General features: G+C 42.3%; 1 protein-coding gene across 1 annotated transcript in view; it reads right to left on the minus strand.

Moving 5' to 3' along the window:
* The window catches only part of LOC102302220 (voltage-dependent R-type calcium channel subunit alpha-1E), a 113,925-nt gene that overhangs the window by 26,203 nt on the left and 68,380 nt on the right, over window positions 1–19,342 (minus strand). The window contains exons 7-22 of the mRNA XM_014341229.2: window positions 14,995–15,098; window positions 13,213–13,371; window positions 12,529–12,719; window positions 11,403–11,506; window positions 10,661–10,776; window positions 10,376–10,429; window positions 8,564–8,605; window positions 7,301–7,396; window positions 6,915–7,124; window positions 6,409–6,521; window positions 6,088–6,200; window positions 5,272–5,403; window positions 3,795–3,864; window positions 3,521–3,638; window positions 1,657–1,724; window positions 1,391–1,482 (exon numbers count right to left, since the gene is read on the minus strand). Coding sequence (XP_014196715.1) covers window positions 1,391–1,482; window positions 1,657–1,724; window positions 3,521–3,638; window positions 3,795–3,864; window positions 5,272–5,403; window positions 6,088–6,200; window positions 6,409–6,521; window positions 6,915–7,124; window positions 7,301–7,396; window positions 8,564–8,605; window positions 10,376–10,429; window positions 10,661–10,776; window positions 11,403–11,506; window positions 12,529–12,719; window positions 13,213–13,371; window positions 14,995–15,098 — 1,782 coding nt within the window. The remainder of the gene's footprint in view (window positions 1–1,390; window positions 1,483–1,656; window positions 1,725–3,520; window positions 3,639–3,794; window positions 3,865–5,271; window positions 5,404–6,087; window positions 6,201–6,408; window positions 6,522–6,914; window positions 7,125–7,300; window positions 7,397–8,563; window positions 8,606–10,375; window positions 10,430–10,660; window positions 10,777–11,402; window positions 11,507–12,528; window positions 12,720–13,212; window positions 13,372–14,994; window positions 15,099–19,342) is intronic.

Consider the following 19,342-nt stretch of genomic DNA (forward strand, 5'->3'; position numbering starts at 1 on the left):
AAAACCAGCACATTGGGATGCAGCTCTGAACACGACTGCCACTTCAGAGCACTCACAGATTAGCATTCATGCTAGTAGAGCTAACGGGGGGATTCGAGTGCCGAGCTTCTAAATATTAGCTTGAAAATACTGAGGAGTGTTTGAGAGCGGGATTAAAGACTTCCCACTGAAAGAAAAACTGAGCACACACCAAAATGTTCCATTCTGGGTGAGTGTGCGTGCATATCTTTCTGTTTTTCTTTGATCATGCTGACCAGAAGCATGCGTTTCCCAAGATGAGACAATAATCAACCTCCGACGTGCAGCGTCTTGCACTTTAACTTAGGAAATGCTGCCATGCAAAAACTTTCTTCGGGGCTAGCAGGGGCAGGCACTGCTACAGTTTCACTGCTGACATCAGAGATGAGACCCGAAACCCTTAAAGTTCAAAGTGTCCTCTGTCAAGTTGACCCTCCCAGTCTGCTCTACGGGCTCTGATAAGAACCCGGACCCTCGTCTGGTTCAAGTGAAGTTAATACTCAGCAATTTTCTTCTGTTTTGTTTTAATCTTTGTTTTCTTCATCAAGAACCTTTAACAAAAAGGGCAAGGTCTCAAGAATGAAAGACAGAGACAGAATAAATAAAGTAATTTATGTTAATATTCTGTGTTCCCATAGAGTCTTCTTCATGCCCATGCAACAAACCGCTTGGTTCTCAATACACAGCGTGCGTACAGAGCAGGAGGTCCCCACCTGTGTTCATGCACATGCACTTCCACCAACTATGTCAAAGCAATGTTCAATCAGTTCCCAAGGACAAAAAACAAAAGCATCTATTCTGAAAGCTGGAGACCTGGACACTGAGAAAATAAGGTCACATCATTTTATTAATAACATTTTCCAGTGAAAACATCTGCTTTGCAGAGGCACAGGCGTGTATTACTGTAATGGACACACCACCCTTAATTTGGATCCTAAGTACTCCTGTTTCCATAACAACTATGTCAGCACCTCCCACCCCAGAGTGGAGCCAGTAACCATGGAGACATAGACTTCAATTAGGAGCAAATTACAGAGCAGGGGTCAGGCAGAGGATAGATAGCAGACCTTTCAGTGGACACGTACCAATAAGTCTGGAGTGGGACAGCACCTAGAACCGATTCACTCGACAACCTCTAAGTGATGTTTAACGTTTACGAGCCAGCACTGAGAGACACTCGATTTAGTCATCGTTTGTACTGACGGCACATCTGACTGTTCTACATTCTGTAGTTTTATTAGTAAGCCAAAATCTATTGCACCACATGGAAGACTAGACACACTTCTTGGCTGAAGAAGGGAACAAGAGGGAGGACGAGATAGAGAGAGGGAGGAGAGAAGGTCAGGCAGGAGAGGCTGCATACAGCACTTACTCTGAGGACATGAAGGAGGACAATGGTCCAACCTCCTTCGCCTTCTGCAGAGCATGCTTCTGGTTGAACGCTGCCTCTGCTTCCTCTTCATCCTGATCAAAAGAAGAGAAGATGAAGAGGGAATGAACAGCTGTAACATCTGTAATTGTAAATAATGGAATAAAATCAGACAGCGAAAAAGAAAGAGGGGAGATTTTTAAAACTACTCAGCATTAATAAAGAGAGCTGGATTAAATGAAGCTTTTTTGTTATTCATGTTTTATTACCTTTGTTAGCTCTTGTGCATTGGCAAGGTTATCCACAGCAATGGCCAAGAAGACATTAAGCAAAGTGTCTGGTTACACCTGTGTTAAGGACTAACAGATGAACTCTTTGTTAAGAGACAGATGCACCACAGTACTGCAGACTGAAATCATAAAAACCACGTTGCACCTGTGCAACAGCACTGTGACAGCGACATTGTGTCCTTGTTCAAAAATGTTCAAGGTCTGACAACAATGACCATCAATGAGGGATGACTGTTGGCGCCAGATGGGTTGGTTGGATGATTTTACAAGTTGCTGATATACTGAGATTTTCCTCCACAAACATCTCTAAGGGTTTACAGAGAATGGTCCCAAAAAATAAAAGACCTGAAAATATGCAGCGAGCAGCAGTTATCTGGGAAAAAATGCCTTCTTACAGTAATACCAGTGGTCAGAGGACAATGGCCAGATTGCTTTGTGCAGTTACTCAAATAAGCACTTGCTCCAACCAAATGGCCTGTATTTGTATAGCGCTTTACTAGTCCCTAAGGACCCAAAGCGCTTTACACACTCAGTCATCCACCCATTCACACACACATTCACACACTGGTGATGGCAGCTACATTGTAGCCACAGCCACCCTGGGGCGCACTGACAGAGGCGAGGCTGCCGGACACTGGCGCCACCGGGCCCTCTGACCACCACCAGTGCACTTACCTTGGTGCACTTACCAGATGCACCAAGGTAAGTGCATCTGTGAACACATGGCACTGAACACTGAAACAGATGGGCTACAACAGCAAAAACCACGCCAGATGCCACTTCTGTCAGTTAAAAGCAGGAAATTGAGGCCACAATTTAGCATGGGCTCCCAAAACTGGACAACAGAAAATTGGAAAAACATTTCCTGGTTTGATGAGTCTTGATTTCTGCTGAGACATTTGGATGGTGGGGACAAAACACAAACAACATTAAAGCATGGATGGATCCTTCCTTCTGTTAGTGGCTCAGGAAGGTGATGCAATGGTATGGTGGATATTTTCTTTATTAGTACCAACTGAGCGTCATTTAACACCAACCTTAGTATTGCTGCTAACCACCTCTTTACAGTGTACCCATCTACTGGAGGCTGATTCCAGTAGGTTAATGCACCATGTCACAAAGCTCAAATCATCTCAAACTGGTTTCTTGAACATTAAAATGAGCCTAAATGACCTCCACAGTACTAAGATCTCGATCCTTTTGGGGTATGGTGGGACAGTTTTGCATTATGGATGTGCTACCAATAAATCTGCAACAACTGTGTGGCGCTATCATGTCAATAAGGGGCAAAATCTCCTCTTTCTAACACCTTGTTGAATCCATGTCGCAAATAAGACAAATAAGTTTTGAAGGCTAAAGGGCCAAACCAGCACTCGAAAGGAGTTCCTAATGAAAGATCCAGTGAGTGTAGGTTTGGTTGAGACCAAATGATGTATATAGTTCTTTATGTATATAATAGTTCTTTACTTTTAATCACTTTCTAGTTAGCTGTAGGTAGTTTTTGTCCATTTGGTAAAAGAGAAATTTCCAAAAATGTAAAAAGCTTCCTCCTCCTATAGACAAAGGACAACTAGAAGGAGTTCATGAAGGACATCGAGCAGATGGTCAATATTATTGATCTGTCTGCTTCACATGTCTGTTTGTATACAGTGTCTTCCACTCTCTTAATTGGAATTCAAGAATCTAACACAAATCGATATGTTAAGCTTTACAAATGAGATCAAACGGGAGAGTGAACAATGGAAAAAATGGCTACAATTTCAGGTGCAATTAAGAAACATTAGAATAAACCTGCGTTACATAATAGCAGCAGGCTGTCTGTTATTTTTAGCATGAAGGATACAGTTTCCAAAAAGGGTGAGAACTATAAAGTAGACAGAAGACCACATGCCAGACTTTACTCCACCTTGGGAGCGAATACCGTTGTACATCACCTCGTTCCAGTCCTCTCCGGTAAGGATCTGTGAAAACACGCCCACAGCAGCACACAGCCATGCAGAGCTTTGCTGGTGAATCACCTCTAGGTCCACATTTATCAAAATGTATACTTAAAAGTAATTTTCCTATATATTTTGAAGCTGTGTTGAAAGTAGAAACTGTCAGGTTCATTTGCAGACCTGAAAGACGGTCATGATAGCTGCAGGGAAAGTGTCAAAGTTTGTCGGAGTGTAGTCTTCAAAGATGAACCTGTAAAAAATAAGTGACATTTATAATCAAGTACTCTGATACTGATACATTTATCCCCATGTCTGCCCAAATTTTAATTTGGACTTTTGGGATGTTACATTACTATTAGACCATCGTGTGAAACTGTGAGACAATCAGTGAATAATTCTCTCACTAAACCTTCCCTCACCCCGCCCCTCCCTGAGCCTGGTCTGCTGGAGGTTTCTTCCTGTTAAAAGGGAGTTCTTCCCTCCTGCTGTCGCCAAGTGCTTGCTCACAGGGGGTTGTCTCCCTATTGGGGTTTTCTCAGAATTATTGTTTGCCTTTCAATATAAAACCCCTCTGGGTGGCTGGTATTATGATTTGGTGCAAAAACAAAACAAAACAAAAACCGGAATTAAACTGTCCTTAATTTTGACAGGATGTTTGAGCCAAATTTAAAGAAATTTCCATAACAGCTGCCTGTGCAGAGGCATAAAAATCAGTCTACAAATGACAATCCAACGTATGACAGTCTGGCTAACAGACTTATGTTTTTGTCTTCTCAGTTTTAATTCTAGAGGCCAGTTCATCACAAGGACATGCTCGTCTACCTCAGCCAGCTTTTCATGAGGAAAAAGATTGTGGCAAAGGGCCTTTGACTCAGGGGGAAACCAGAAACAATAGCTGTGTGTGTGTGTGTGTGTGTGTGTGTGTGTGTGTGTGTGTGTGTGTGTGTGTGTGTGTGTGTGTGTGTGTGTGTCAAATGTGAGTCTTAAATCTCTACTGAGCTCACACAGTGTCTTGGTATAATAAAAACAACTGAACAGGAGCATCTATTGCATTTATTGTCTTCTCAGTTCAGTAAATAAGGATCTACTACACCATGAAGTCTGCTCCATCCTTATTATTATGTTTGTGAACGTGAATTTACTTGAATTGAATTACTACAAAATGTGAATTTTACTTAAAGAGGTTCTATTATTCTCATTTTCAACTCCATATCTTTGTTCTTGAGCTCGGGCACAGCTGCTTTGCATGATTCACTGCTCAAAAATGATCCTTGTTATCTTCTGATGGGACATGACGCAGCCGGTCTGCTGATCCACAGCCTGAAGCAAGCTATTCTACTTCCTCTCCCGTAAGCCATCTTTCTTCTCATTGGCCGCCCCTCACAAACAAGGTTTCAACAGCAGACGATTGAAATGGCTATGACGTCAGAAAGCTCCATGATTGGTAAAAAACAACAGTCCGAAACAGACTGTTTATAGCAGTCTGAAGGCTTATCTCTGGTCTCAGAGGGATTACTGTAAAATAAGCTTGATTTTAGAAACTCCTGCTATGTTTAATATGAGCTTCTATCCTTTAAAAGTATATAAATGACAGATCACGAGAAGAAGTTTTATAGGTCGACTTTAAACAAATCTATGAATCTATGTGGAGTCTTACCTTCCACCGAAGAGCTGCATGCCAAGCAGGGCAAAGACAACGATGAAGAGAAAGAGAAGGAATATGAGGGAGATGATGGACTTCATGGAGTTCATCAGAGAGACGACCAGGTTCCTCAGAGACGCCCAGTACCTTGAAAGAGATAAAAAAGCACAGGTTTTGGATTCGGGTTTGTGCGGTCTATCACCCCATTAACGAGAACTTAAAGGGAAACATTTAAATCTAAAGAATATGTTTACAGCTGTTGGTGGAGAATGAAAAATAATGTGAAATAAATTATGAGCACATGAGAACAAAGCCTCTGTTTCTCCAGAGGAAGCTGCAAAACTGAATTTCATAAATAACCGCAAGTGTCGTCTCTTTTGTCAGTGTTGTTTGGGTTGGAAAAATACCAGTTTGAATGAAAAAAGAAAAAGCATCACACAGTTTAAGAGGCTCCTCATCCAGGCTAGAGGCTCAAAATGCAAAAGAAACCCTGAAACAAAACTTGCTTGAGAGGTGTTGAGTTTATATAGGATAAGATTGATTAGGAAAGCGCACAGAGATGCATCGTGGGTAATACAGGTGTATCATTTTAACAAGGATGATGATGGAGTGGAGTAAAGAAACTAAACTCGGATTATAAACTGTCTACTGTTAGCTCAGTGTTATTATAGAAACGATGACATCACACTATCAAACAGGTGATTTGCTCTGTAGTTTAACATACAAGGGACCCACACGTTACTAATACTGCTAGTCTTTGGTCAACAGGGAAATGCAAATAATATAAAATCTCAACAGATGGTGAAGAGTGAGGAAACCTGCAGGACTAACTTGGTGATCTTGAAGATCCTCAGCAGACGCAGTGCACGCAGGACGCTGATGCCAAAGGAAGTGCCAGGCCTGAAGAAACCCCACAGCACTTCAAAGATGCTGCCAACAATGACCTAAAGAGACATGCAGGCAAGTTACAGCGAGTTTACAAAGAGCAGCGTATTGATCAAAAAAAGGAGAAGTGGACAGATGTTACGGTCATGAAGAGGAGAAGAGGAGAGGCAAACACGGTGCAGAGACAGACGTGGAGAGAGGACTGAATTTAAAAACGCAAGCATCTGAATTTTCTTAGACACAAATAGAGGGAGGCGGAGTACTGACGCTGCAGTCGAAGCAGTTGAAGGAGGAGTGGAAATAAAGACGTGGGCCCAAGCTGTACATCTTAAGGAGCATCTCAGTCAGGAACAGAGCGAGGAACAGAAACTCTGCATAGTCTGGAAACGTAAATAACAAAGTTACGTCAATCAGTGCTCTCCACCACCGAATGCAATGACTGAGAAGATTTAATTAATGCCTAGGTTGAATGATTAGGTTGTATTTAACTTACACTGATGGCTTCTTTTCTTGTAAATAAAACAAAGAATCGTCGTTTCATGTTTTCTATAACTGTCACTCAAGTTTGTAGTAAAGAGCTGTCGTTTTTATTAGCTACAGCCTGTTATTTTCCTCTTTTTTCTTAGTTGTAGATTTGTACGTTTTCATTATTTGGAGCAAAGTCAACCTTTGCTTTTGAAACTGGACAGTGAAAGATTTCAAGCCGGACAAATGACTGACTTCCTGAGCACGTCTCATGCTGCAAAATGCTACCACAATGAGTTGTGACTCACAGAGAAAGTTGGAGAGCCATAAGGGTTGGTTGTGGTGAACAATGGCTACACACAGTGTGTTGAGAGCCACAAGGCCGAGCACAGTCCAGTAGAAAGTCTGTGTCTTCACCATGCGGCGGATGGAGATGCGCAGGAGACGTTCCTTACGGCGGAAATATGCCATCGGACCTCGCTTAGTGCTCCGGATACTCGTTCTGGTCATGGGGATGCCTTTGGGGGGGGGGGGACAGGGAGACAAACTGTGGTCGAATAGATCCAGTGTAGCATGTTCCCACTCTGAGTCTTAGAAAAATCTGTATTTAAAACTGCAGCAGGGCTCAGCGTGCACCTGCTGGTGTTCGACTTTCTGTGCCCATATGTCTGAGCGTTTGCACACTCCCACTCACCCACAGAGGAGATGTCACCATATTGTTCCTCCCCTGGTTGCCCTTGACGCACCACATCCATGCCTCTCCTCTTGATGGTGGTGGCTCGCTTCAACACTGCAGACAGAGCAGAAATGTAAAACAACCTGTTCAAGCTGCACGTGTCAAATTTGAGAAATGACACTGAGGGCAGCGACACAAGGCTGATTCTGGGTGAATGTGGCCAGAAAACAGAATTAACTTTTTGGTATTGTACTGAATATTTTGAGTAGAGGAATTCTTAACAACACCCCTAAACTGCCTTGTGCATAACCACCCTCATATTTAAAAAAACAACGTCCATAGTTGGACCAAGGCATTATGCAAGTATGCAGTGAAAAGAATGAGAATAAATGATGAGAAGAAATCAAAGTGAGAGTAAAATGCATGTCAAGCTACAGTCTGTGAAGTTTCAGCTAAAAGGGCAAATTCAGCTCAATAACGCTGCAGCTAAATGAGACAAAAATGATCATTTAATGTTGGTGCAATGATCCAAAAAGCTGAATGCAAATCTTCGGATGCTTCTTCATCATGGCAAACCATGCTCCGAGGCTGCTTAACAGTCCATGCATTCCTCTTTTTTGAGCCGTTACCGAGTGCTCCCGTACAGCACAAGCACACACACACGCCGTGCAGCGCACACATGCTGGAAGTGGATGTGATGAGCCTGCTTTGACCTTTTTCACTGATGGATGTGTTTATGATTACCTTTTCATCTTATCCTAACCCTTCACACACCTTTCCTCTGTGTTGTGATTTCTGAATCTACTTGCAGGCAATATTTGCTTGGGGACTTTTTAATAAACCACTGACCAAACGTGCACGCACACACGCAGACGCACACACAGCAGTGTTTTCTAATGGCAGACCAGACTCTGGCAGACAGAGTCCTGCCAAAACACACACGCTCAGTCACACATCCATACGCTGCATTTTGAGACTGGTGGTTGCTAAGGCAACTGCTGTGCACCACCTTTCTTTTTAATCAAAGCTATAAGAGCATCTGCATTTATTGTTATCACAGCAGCTGCAGCCGCTGTGTGTTTCTGCTACAGGTTAGTGTTGCACAATTAAATGTAACCACTGTGTCTTTGTAGAAGAACATCCTTGAAGGATTTTCTTTCCTTTCTCTAAGAGTTTGTTTCTGCTTATTAGTGGCCGCACATGTGTGTGTTTGTGCTTGTGTGTGGTAAAATGGGGTAAGAAGTGGGTTACGCAAAGTGCAGAAGAGAGAACGGTTCTCACCATAGACACCACCTGTACTCCACTCTGGGAGCCTCCTGAGAGCTGCCAATCAATCAACATTTAATAAAATGCTAGTGCAGCGAGTAAAGGTCACAGTAGTGTTGAGAGGGTCAGAGTCAGAGGAGCACTAAGCTATCCGTTGGGCACTGTATCTAATGACAAGCTTCACACTATCAGTGCTCTCTGTGTGGCAATTGTTGAGACAGATGATATGATACGAGTAATTTCTACAAATGCACGACAGCAGCAACACATCCTGAACTTCTACACTGTGCTGCGTACGTAGAAGTAGATATAAAGATGGGTTCCCACCTATTTAATGTGAGCCTAAGGCTAAAGTCAGCTCGGTACATTTTCATAATGACATAATGGCATAAAAAGATGTTTTGTGGTACATCCTGATCCCCTGATATTCTTCAGGATCTAATAATACATCACAGCATCATTTAAGGCTTTGACAAGAAAGCTCAGCCAACCTTTTCCTCAATTTACTTTGTGCATGCAAACTTATTGATCTTAACAAAGCATTATGTTTACCATGAGCACTTAATTTGTTAGTATTATTATTTTTACAGGTATTTGGTAACCAGCTATTAACTACAGCAATTTGCATTTTCAGATGCCGATGGTGCTCAAGTCAGGTGATCATCAAAACTGGTGAGCTACATCTGAGCATAGACTGCGTGTATATAAAAGACGGACACACACTGATTGTTGAAGTCCTGTTTTGAAACCTCAAAATGAGCGTTTTAGGCCATCTTTGTCTCTTTGAATCAGACGTGACGAGCAAATGGAGCGCTGCGCGCTAATACAGCAGTGCCTCGTTTTTAAACTTGCAGTTGAGTCCATATATAACAGGAGGTCATACAGCAAGAATGCAGACTCTATCTTAAGGATAAAGGATTTACGGCACTGCGTTTGTGTTCGTATTTGCCTAAGTTCAACTTTGCTGACTACTGATTGCTGTCACCAGCCTGGAGTGTCACAAACAACCAGTCTGTGAGCTGCTGCTGCCTGTGCTGTCATTGGTTCTTCAGCCAGCTGCAGCGTGGAGCAAACTTACAACAAACGAAAAGCTTAAATGAAATGAGCGTAACAAACAATCACCACAGCAGTTTTCTAATCCCTGATGTTGTCAGCCAGTCAGCATCGTCCTTGGTGAGCTGCATGCTGTTTTCTTTCTGTCTTTTGTTTTTTGAGGACTGCACACAAACAACTCTGTGTAGGTAAATACCTACACAAACGCACACAAACGCAGTATTGTAAATCCTGCATCATATAATCGGACTACTTTTTGCAATCAGATGAGTTTAAAAAGAATGCACGTCAAAGGTCATCGGTTTTCAGATCAAGAGGTCATGTCCATCTCTTATATTTAAGCTTTTGGGATATTTCTGAGTAAATGCTAACTCAGCATAGCAACAGTTAAGAAGCATGTCATTATTTTATTCATAAACTGAAACATATACAAACTGAAACTTTGACTGGATGCTGGCAATGAAAAATCAGAGGATTACTAAAGATATTAGGAGTTCTTCCATAAGCAAGAATAAAGTCATTATCACAGTGAACAGTCTGGATCAGCTTGAGCCACAATAGAAGCCAAAAATGAACAAACACAATGAAAAGAAATACATTTCACTGGAAAGACTTCTTATTCCTATGTCTGAATCTTAAACAGCGTGTGCCAATCTAAAGCCGATCCGCAGTGCAAAAAATAATAGCATACATTTTTTAAAGCATATCTGCCAGCATGAACTAAGATAGGATGTACTGCAATAGCAGGAAAAACAAAGATCCCTGTTGACTTACCATCAAGGGCAGAAGGTCCTGGATTTTTATTCTCCTCTGCAAGCATAACTTCCTCTATAAAAAAAAAGTATGGTCAGAACTGAGCAGCTGATGGTTCACATGAAGGAGCTCTACCGCCATCTGTTGTGATGTATTTACAGCGTTTTTGTTGCAAAACGTAACGCTTATATGTTGCATCGAATACCTCCCATGGTTCACAACTGACAGGATTATAGAAGATGAAAGAAATGATTATTTTTATTTCTCATTGAGGAAAAGTTCGTCTGTGACTGGGACTAAAGCCACCTGCTCTGTCGATCCAGGCCCGATAGCCGTTGAGCTCCCTCTCAATCTGCTGTTGGCGTCTCAGCTTCATGAAGGCTCTGCGATTTTCAACTCTCTCTCTCTCCTTGGCGAATTCTCTGCAGAAGCAAACAGATGAGGCGCACTTTTAAAGGCCACAGGGATGCAGTATTCCTCTCGAAGAAAAAGCTATTGTTGTCTTGAACTTAATCTCTTCTATCTCCCTGTGGAGATAATGACAATGGATCCTGAACTGACCTTTCTGTAAAACTAATTAACTTGCATAGACAGCGTCTAGTGAAACGGTTTGAGTTGGCAGCAGCTAGTTTGTCAGTAATTCTATTTATCGGTGAACAAAGCAAGTCTAACTCATCTTAAATCAACAAACAAACCGAGCTGGCTGTATGGCTGCAGCCCATCTCAGGGAACGACGAGCCCAACACAGGTGTAGAACACCAGAGCCCTAAACCTGCGTCTGTTAGCAAACTACACAGTAACTCTAATGTAGTGTGTAGACTGACCAAACGCTTACTTGAACCAGGAAGATGTCATTTTAATTTCATTTTCTATTCTAAATCTTTAATTTGGCTGTTTGCTGATGACACTTCTTCTAGCTCACAACTATTTGATAGAGGACGAGAAGTGAAAAAGACAGTGAATTTAAAAAAAGAAAAATCCCCTTAAATTTACATCAGTGTTGGAACAGGCTGAACCCACGACAGATTAAAAATGTCAGTGGACTTACCCAGAGAGGACTCCCAACACCAGGTTCAGGACAAAAAAGGAGCCGATGATGATTAGAGGGATGAAGTAAAGCCAGTTCCATCTGGGGCCCAAGGCATCGTCGGTCTGAAATATATATATATATAAAAATCTTAGCTAGTTCAAGACAGCTTGGAGCATGACCCATGCTGCCACAGGGAAAGACAGCAGAAAGACACAGGTGTAAGGTTCAGGTCTGCAGGCAAGGAACCGATACAGATACTGTGTCCATAGATCTGTGGGGGTTATTCTCTTGGACATCATTAGATAACACGTTGTTTCTTTATTTTATAGCACCAGGACCTAAGCATGACAACACAACTGCTGTTTATTCAAGTGGCTTTAGTTTTTGTGTACACAGCGCAGGTGCATATTCCTCTTAAACCCCAGGACGTCTTCACTGTCCGCAGATCATTTTCAGCAGCACAGCAGCGCTGATGTCATCCTTTTCTGTCCTCTGTCGGTCCTCACTCATCGGTAAAGCTCATTCACCATCACTTTAGACGACATAATGCAATCAGTCTGGCAAATCGTATGCCTCCATCCATCTCAATAAAAACTGAAAGAGCAGGCAGCTGACCGCAAATTGCACCCTGGCACAGCAGCGTGCGTTTTGCTTTACTGAGATAAAAGCAAAAGCATACAAGCAAAAATGAACAATTAAAGCCTGTGCATGTCATGCATCCTTTCTTTTAGTGTTCTTCATATTGAAGAAAAACACAAACTGTCCTGCTCGCCATTGTTTTTATTCAATTACTAACTAAAGTTAGAGTCGTTATTTATAGATTAAACTTTTGAGACAGCTCACAACACTCACAGGAGGTCCAGAGGTCTTAAAATGGCAGGATGAGAACTAAGGAAAACCAACGTAGCTCTTTGCAATCATCTCCTACTAACATATTCCCCCATATTCTCCATCCGCAGCTAAACTACATCAGAGGTTGCAAACATCCACTTAGCAGTCATTAACATCCTGCAGCTAAAGCTGCTTTCTGTTCATTGAGGTTAATGGAGTCTGAATTGTAACAAACTACTGCTATGCTTTAATAATTTGCAGCAATCCAGCAAAATACTATGAATGGCAGAGCCGTGCATGTTAGCTGTCTTACATTGTAGAGTACAGTGGTCCATCCTTCCATGGTGATACACTGGAAGACGGTGAGTACAGCAAACAGGATGTTGTCAAACTGCGTGATGCCATCATTGGGCCCGATCCAGGTATCGTTGCAGGTGTATTTGGCGGGACATTTACGCACGCCACACGGAAACTCGACCTCAGATGAGTCCATAGTCTCATTCTCTGAAGAGAGAGATGAAAAGTGAGAAAAACAGACCCACAGTAAGACAAGTGAAAGTGAAAAACCGGATCTGGTCCACTTTAGGATTTAGCATGAAACGCTTAAACCAATCAATGTCCACTTTCTAGTAATCTGACCATCTATCGACACAAAATACTCGAGTATGTCTGTGTTATCAAACTGTCCATTCAGCTCGTGTGTGACAGGAGCTGCTCGGAGGTTAATGATACCTATGAATGTACAATGAGCCATTGTGCCAGCCTGCATTGTTGGGTTTAATTACACAGAAGAGGGTTTGGTTTGATCACATCTCCAGGTGCAGCCTAGTATGGTGTGTGTCTGTGCCCATGTGTGTATGCATTTGTGCTTATGAGTACAGAGCTACGACCTAAAGAAGTGCATAAACATGCATGAGACTGCTGTACACAAACACAACTTATCCATGAGACAATGTCGTCTCTTTGACATTCAAAGATGAACTCTGAGCGTCTGTACCCAGGATCCCAGGCTTCGGGATGCAGCTGTAGTGGAGTTTGCCGCTGTAAAACTCTAAACCGATGATGGCGAACATGAGGATCGCAAAAAAGAGTAGCAGACCGATCTGTAGCAGAGGGACCATGGCCTTCATTATAGACTTCAAGACTATCTGCAGACCTGGAGGGAGAGCGCGCACACACACACACACACGCACGCACGCACACACACACGCACACACACGCACACACACACACACACACACACACACACACATACACACACACAACGACACACACACACACACACACACACCACACACACACACACACACACACACACACGACACACACGCACACACGCACACACACACACACACACGCACACACACACACACACACACACACACACACACACACACACACACACACGCACACACACGCACACACACACACACGCAGCAACACACACGCACACACACACACACACACGCACACACACGACACACACACACACACACACACACACACACACACACACACACACGCACACACACACGACACACACACACGCACACACACACACACACACACGCACACCACACACCACACACACACACACACACACACACACACACGCACAACAATTTAAATGCATCAGCTGAAGCTTCTCATAAAATCCTTTAGAACTTCTTTTTAGTGAAAAATCGCCACAAAGTGAAAAGTGTTGCAAATCTGTTGAGATAAATTATGTTTGAAAGAAGGAGGTTGTGCTTCTGCTGCTGTTTGTGTGTGTGTGCATGTAGCTCTTTGTATTTGTAAACATAATAAAACTAATAAAACTGTGTATGGGTGTTGAGTGGGGCGATGTTACACTTACATACAATAATAATTCATATTTTAGCTGAAATCTACTAATCAAGCTCAACGAAATGATTTATTGTGGAAAATAAAAAGAAGTTAAACTATGATTTTTACAAGTGTGTGTTGTCAACATGTAGAAAGTATTGTATAGAGATTTGGTCACTAGATTGATCTTAAAGTCAAAGTGATGATAATGCTAACATAGAGCGATTTAAAATGACAACACATATGGATACAGGGACAGCGATAATGTGGTGATTTTAAGTATCGTGTTACTTTTGACCTTTGACCTCTTCTTTGAGGTCAAAAGTTCCAGAAAAGGTCTTTTAATTTTTAAACTTTCCCTAAAGTGCTGCTGCCTTTGTTTTATTGGCTATATTAGGAAATGATACTGGTATGTGGAGATTCTAAATATCACATTTGACCTTTGACCTCACCTTTGACATTTTACACCTGCCTTTCTTTCAAATTGATCCCAAAATGTGTCATATCTTTAAAGAAAGTTCTGTGAAGAGAACGAATGAGCTGCCTAGTTAGCTAGAAATAAATTGTAGTTTAATATTATAAAATAAGCTCACGTGCAGTTATAGCTGTTATCTGTTACCTACTCCTACATACAAAACACGACACTGTACTATTCCCTTAAAAGTAAGCGAGCTGCCTTGGTGGAGGTTTGTGCTCTCTGACTGCTTCTTGTTTGACTGTTACAATGTTATTGATTAGTTTTCCAGAAGGTTCTGAGGCAATACCTTAAATAAAAACAACAGCTGTCCTCATGCTGATACCAAATATCAGTATTTGCCAATAACGGGGTTGCTTTTATTTTGCCACTTGCTTAAGCTTACCCATTAATCCTCTTTATCACACGCAGCCTGCGCATACATAGATCCAGATGAAAAGGACAACAACGGCACATTGATTTAGTATAAGTGAGACTCACTGGGGATGCCCGAGACCAGCTTGAGAGGTCGAAGTACTCGCACAGCTCTCAACGTCCTCAAGTCCACTGAGATGTTCATGTGTGCCCCTGCTGCAGCCAGGATCCTTAACGAGCAAACGCGTGTGCATGTGTAAACCCACACAAACAGAAGACAAAGAGAAAGAACAGGACTGTCACTGTTTCGCAGATGCACATTAATACCACAATTTCATGCTCTGTAGGCTGCGCGGAGCCGTGTCGAAAAATAAAAACACGAGGCCGGCGCGCACAGTGTCGGAGGACGGCTGCGGCGCTTAGATAGCGACTGTGATGACGAGAGGGTCTCCGGCAGGCGAAGAACACAGAGGAGAAACAACAACAATGATTATTTGGGGGACTTTTGGCTCTTTCCCTCTGTGTGGGAGGACGGCCGTGACAACTGCTATTTAGGGGGAGAACAAAGAAAGCAGCTCCATCAGGAGAAGGCAGGACACCCTCAGGCTGCAGGGACGCGAAGCTCGCGGACACACATGTGGACACGCACACGTTACAAACACGCCAGCCTTTTATGCTCTACACAAAGCCCTGCACAGGTCTCATTTTCACTTTGTCTTGTTTTCTCTCTAAAAAAAAACACCTCTGTGGCCTTCAGTCCTCAAAATGACAAGAAAGAAAAAAGTCGTGTCTGGTGATCTCACCCCTGGTCTCTCATTAGTCTGCCCTCCTGCTTCCCCTTTCTCTCTATCCTCATATCTCGCCCTTCATCCCTAAACCTCTCCCTCCCTCCTCTCCCCCTCTACCTGCCATTCAACCACCTTCCCAATTATACTCCACCTCCGATTCATTCTGTTTTTACGTTGTCCACCGACCTGAGCACTTATTTATTCCACTTTCACCTCGATGCCTGCAGAGTGGGAGGCAGAGAAGGATGAAGAAGTGAGGTATAAACAAAAGAAAAGCAGTGCAAGGGGAGTAGACGATAGGTTCGCTAAGGGAAGAGTGATACAGCATTTTATTTCAGGACCGTACTTATGACCAAAAAGTAAAGACATAGACGAGCTAAGCAAACTGATAGGTGGATTATCACAGATGATTTATGGTATCATCTTTATGTGCAGTAATTTGCTCAACGGTAATTGCATACTTGATTATCACACAGCTAGAAACGCAGCATCACAGACCCAATTACATTTCTGTGATCGAGTGGTGAGAATTAGTTCGGTCTGTACTGTTAGAAGACAAGGAGTGTCATTTGATTTAATTATGAAAAGAAAGAAAAAAGATAAAGAGATGGGGGACGAGGAGACGAGAGAAGGATTAAAATAGCTCCCCGTCATCCACGCAGATATAGAAATAGAACTGCATTCACACCTGAAGCCACTCCCTCCTCATCCCAGCCTCAACAGCTCACTAACGCGCTGATTATTCCTGTTTTCTCTCGTCTCCTTCCCTCCTTTTAATCCAACCACTCGCTCCCTCCTGACACCGCCGTCATTTCATCCTCGACCTCCCTCATCTTTCCATCTTTCTTCAGACCATCAGTCCTGACTGCTCTTTAACTGTTATGGCGATGAAGGCTCTAAAAATGGCTTTCTCATTCAGTCCGCTGATATTCAGAGGACGTCCCAGGCTCTGTTTTGCAGCAACAACCATTTGCAGAAGTTAGATTGTGTTCTGGGACTTTGGTGCAACCACAGTTAGAAAAGTCCAAAACCATTTTTGGGGTAAAAGTTTTTGCTTGTTTGTTAGATTTTGAGACAACATTTCTAAATAACATGTTATAGCCATACTGAGCATACTGGTAGTTACTGCTAAAGCCTACCAATACACAAATAAATGACTCATAGTATGAAAATGGATTGAGGCCATTAGAGCGAAGACTCAGATGTATAGAAGCTGCTAAAAAATTTTAAAAAATGCCATCTGTGAGTCAATATTTTGGGTGATAAATAGACATATCAGCACCGAATTAAACTATATGTTATTAGATTAGGAAAAAAATATTTACACATATTTATCTAATGAAATGTTGCAGAAACATGCTTTCACTAACAATTCCCTCTGTCCCACAGCCTGCTGTACTCATTACTGTTACAGACATATTGCACATTACAGCCGTCTGGCCATTGGCACCACCTATGTGACGGACATGAGGAAGGTGAAGGTTGGCCTCAGAAAGTGGCAGATTTAAATCAGCCAAGGGAAGCACAACACATGGCCGATTTGGCTCAAAGAAGGAGTTTGGCACCTCCCGGTTGACTTCCTTCTCGGTAATGCAGGAATATTCATTTTTAGTGGTATTAGTCACCATTTTATTCATGAACACCATGAAGTGGTCCAGAGTTAAAGGATGAAACAAAACAAACACAAATAAGTGTTGGTTATTCTGCAGTTTCTTTTATTTTTTCAATAGATTTCCAAATAAAATTCATTCGGGAGCCTTTCACAGGGGCCACACCCACAACTGAAGGGGGTCCTATGGCAACAAGGGGGTTTGGGTTACCCTTGTAATAAATCTTTAGACAACCTAACCGATCTCGGGGACAGCTCAAAGCTCAAAGGTGACTGGTGTTTCTGAAAATGAATAAAGTCGCTTTTAGTCACTGGGATCTGTCAGACAGAAAAACGTGTCCGTTCACTCTGAGCATGTCTGCGAGCGTTATATGAGACGCACTGTAGTGAACTTAGCCGATGGCCTGGTCAGAGTTGTCAGCCATGATAAGTGAGTAACAATGACATACCCTGCAGAGGTGACAGCTCCCCGCTGCGTGACAAATCTGGCGTGACAGCTGTCGTGGCGTGATACTGATAACGTCGTGGCTTATGCTCCGTGTCGCTGTTGAGCTGTTAACGAACGTGATGTGAGCGCACCTGGATATTGTAACGACATTAATTACCGGTCTGCAGCTTTTGAGTCACAGGATCAGTTTTGTGTGTTAAAATAAGGATTCAAATTATATTCCAGCAGAAGAAAATCCTCTTTTATTTTTCTTAAATGATTGATTGTGTGTTATGGAATAACTTTAAACATGTACAACGCATTGTGACAGGGCGTGGTCTGCGGTGCTGCTGCAGGGACGGTGGACGCACCTGCACGGCATCCGCAATCACGCCTCTGTGCGGACTGATGTCATGCTGTTGGAGTGTCGGCTGAGCTGGAAAGCTGCGAGCGTGTGATTGTGTACGGCAACCGTGAGCATGTCATCAGGTCTGCCGTGGACTCAGTTACACACACAGTAATCCATATTGTATTTGCTCATTGTAACGTGTCATTATTTGACGCTGCAACACCTCTAACAGTATTCAGAGAGCCATCGCTCACTCACAGCGTTTCCATTTCTCCAAAATGAACCTTTGCAACAGCAAGAGCATGAAAATCAAAGGTGTTACAAGGAACATTAATATGACTTTAATGATTTCCTTTCATTAAAACCCCACAGCGCAGCCACGCAGGTGTTTTCACTTATGCTGGCTGATGAAAGCTCTTTTAAGGACTGTGTGGGCGTCTACCAGTTGGGCTTGATGGACATGTGAGTTTTGTTGCACCTGTTAGGATAGGTACACTGTTATCATTTTATTAGTGCTTGACAGTTTTGCTACATTACATTTGTAACACTGTTATAGTTTAAAAAAGCAAAACAATACAGGTGTAATTAGCATGTTAACTAAAAACACCTGTGTGGGTCTGTGGGGGCCTTAAGTGCCTCAAGCAAGCACGCACAATATGGCACCACAGAGCCCGGTTACTCGGTGATTAGCACTGTTATTTACATCTGTATTTATCCTTCTGACTGAAAGTTTCTGCCATTTAAAAGAAGAACGATGGGTCTATGGTTTTATTTGAAATCATTTACTCGTAGCTGGCACATTTTTAGAATTTTTGTTCAGTAAGTTAACTATAAATATCACTCTGCTCTGATAAAACGAGTGCTTGAAGGACACAAATTTAAACTATCCCTAAATCTGATTTTTAGATTAACTGATTAATTCAGGTAAACTACAGTTAATTTTGCATTATTTTCTATACATTGCCAGGATTTGAGATTATCATAAGTTTTTACTTCAAGTCAGCCAAGATCAGTGACAGTCGCAGAGAATTTTATAAAAGTCATAAAACTCCTAAACGAGGAGGATGAATGATGGTGCCATATAAGGTCTCTGAGAGAAAAGACAAAGAAAATACAGTTAATTTCTTTTCATTATTTTTAGGCAATACCTCTTTTCCCCTAAAAATCCTTTATAATCAAAGTGTATTTTTCAGTGGTGCTTCTCCGTTACATGCCTCGCATGAAACAATTTGCTCAGAACACATGGGCTGGAGTAAGATATGCATTTGTAATCATTACAGAAAGAAAGAACAAAAACCTTT

This window comes from Haplochromis burtoni, unplaced genomic scaffold (genome assembly GCF_018398535.1).
Source record: "Haplochromis burtoni strain Fernald_Lab_line unplaced genomic scaffold, NCSU_Asbu1 Contig_466, whole genome shotgun sequence".
Lineage (NCBI taxonomy): Eukaryota > Metazoa > Chordata > Actinopteri > Cichliformes > Cichlidae > Haplochromis > Haplochromis burtoni.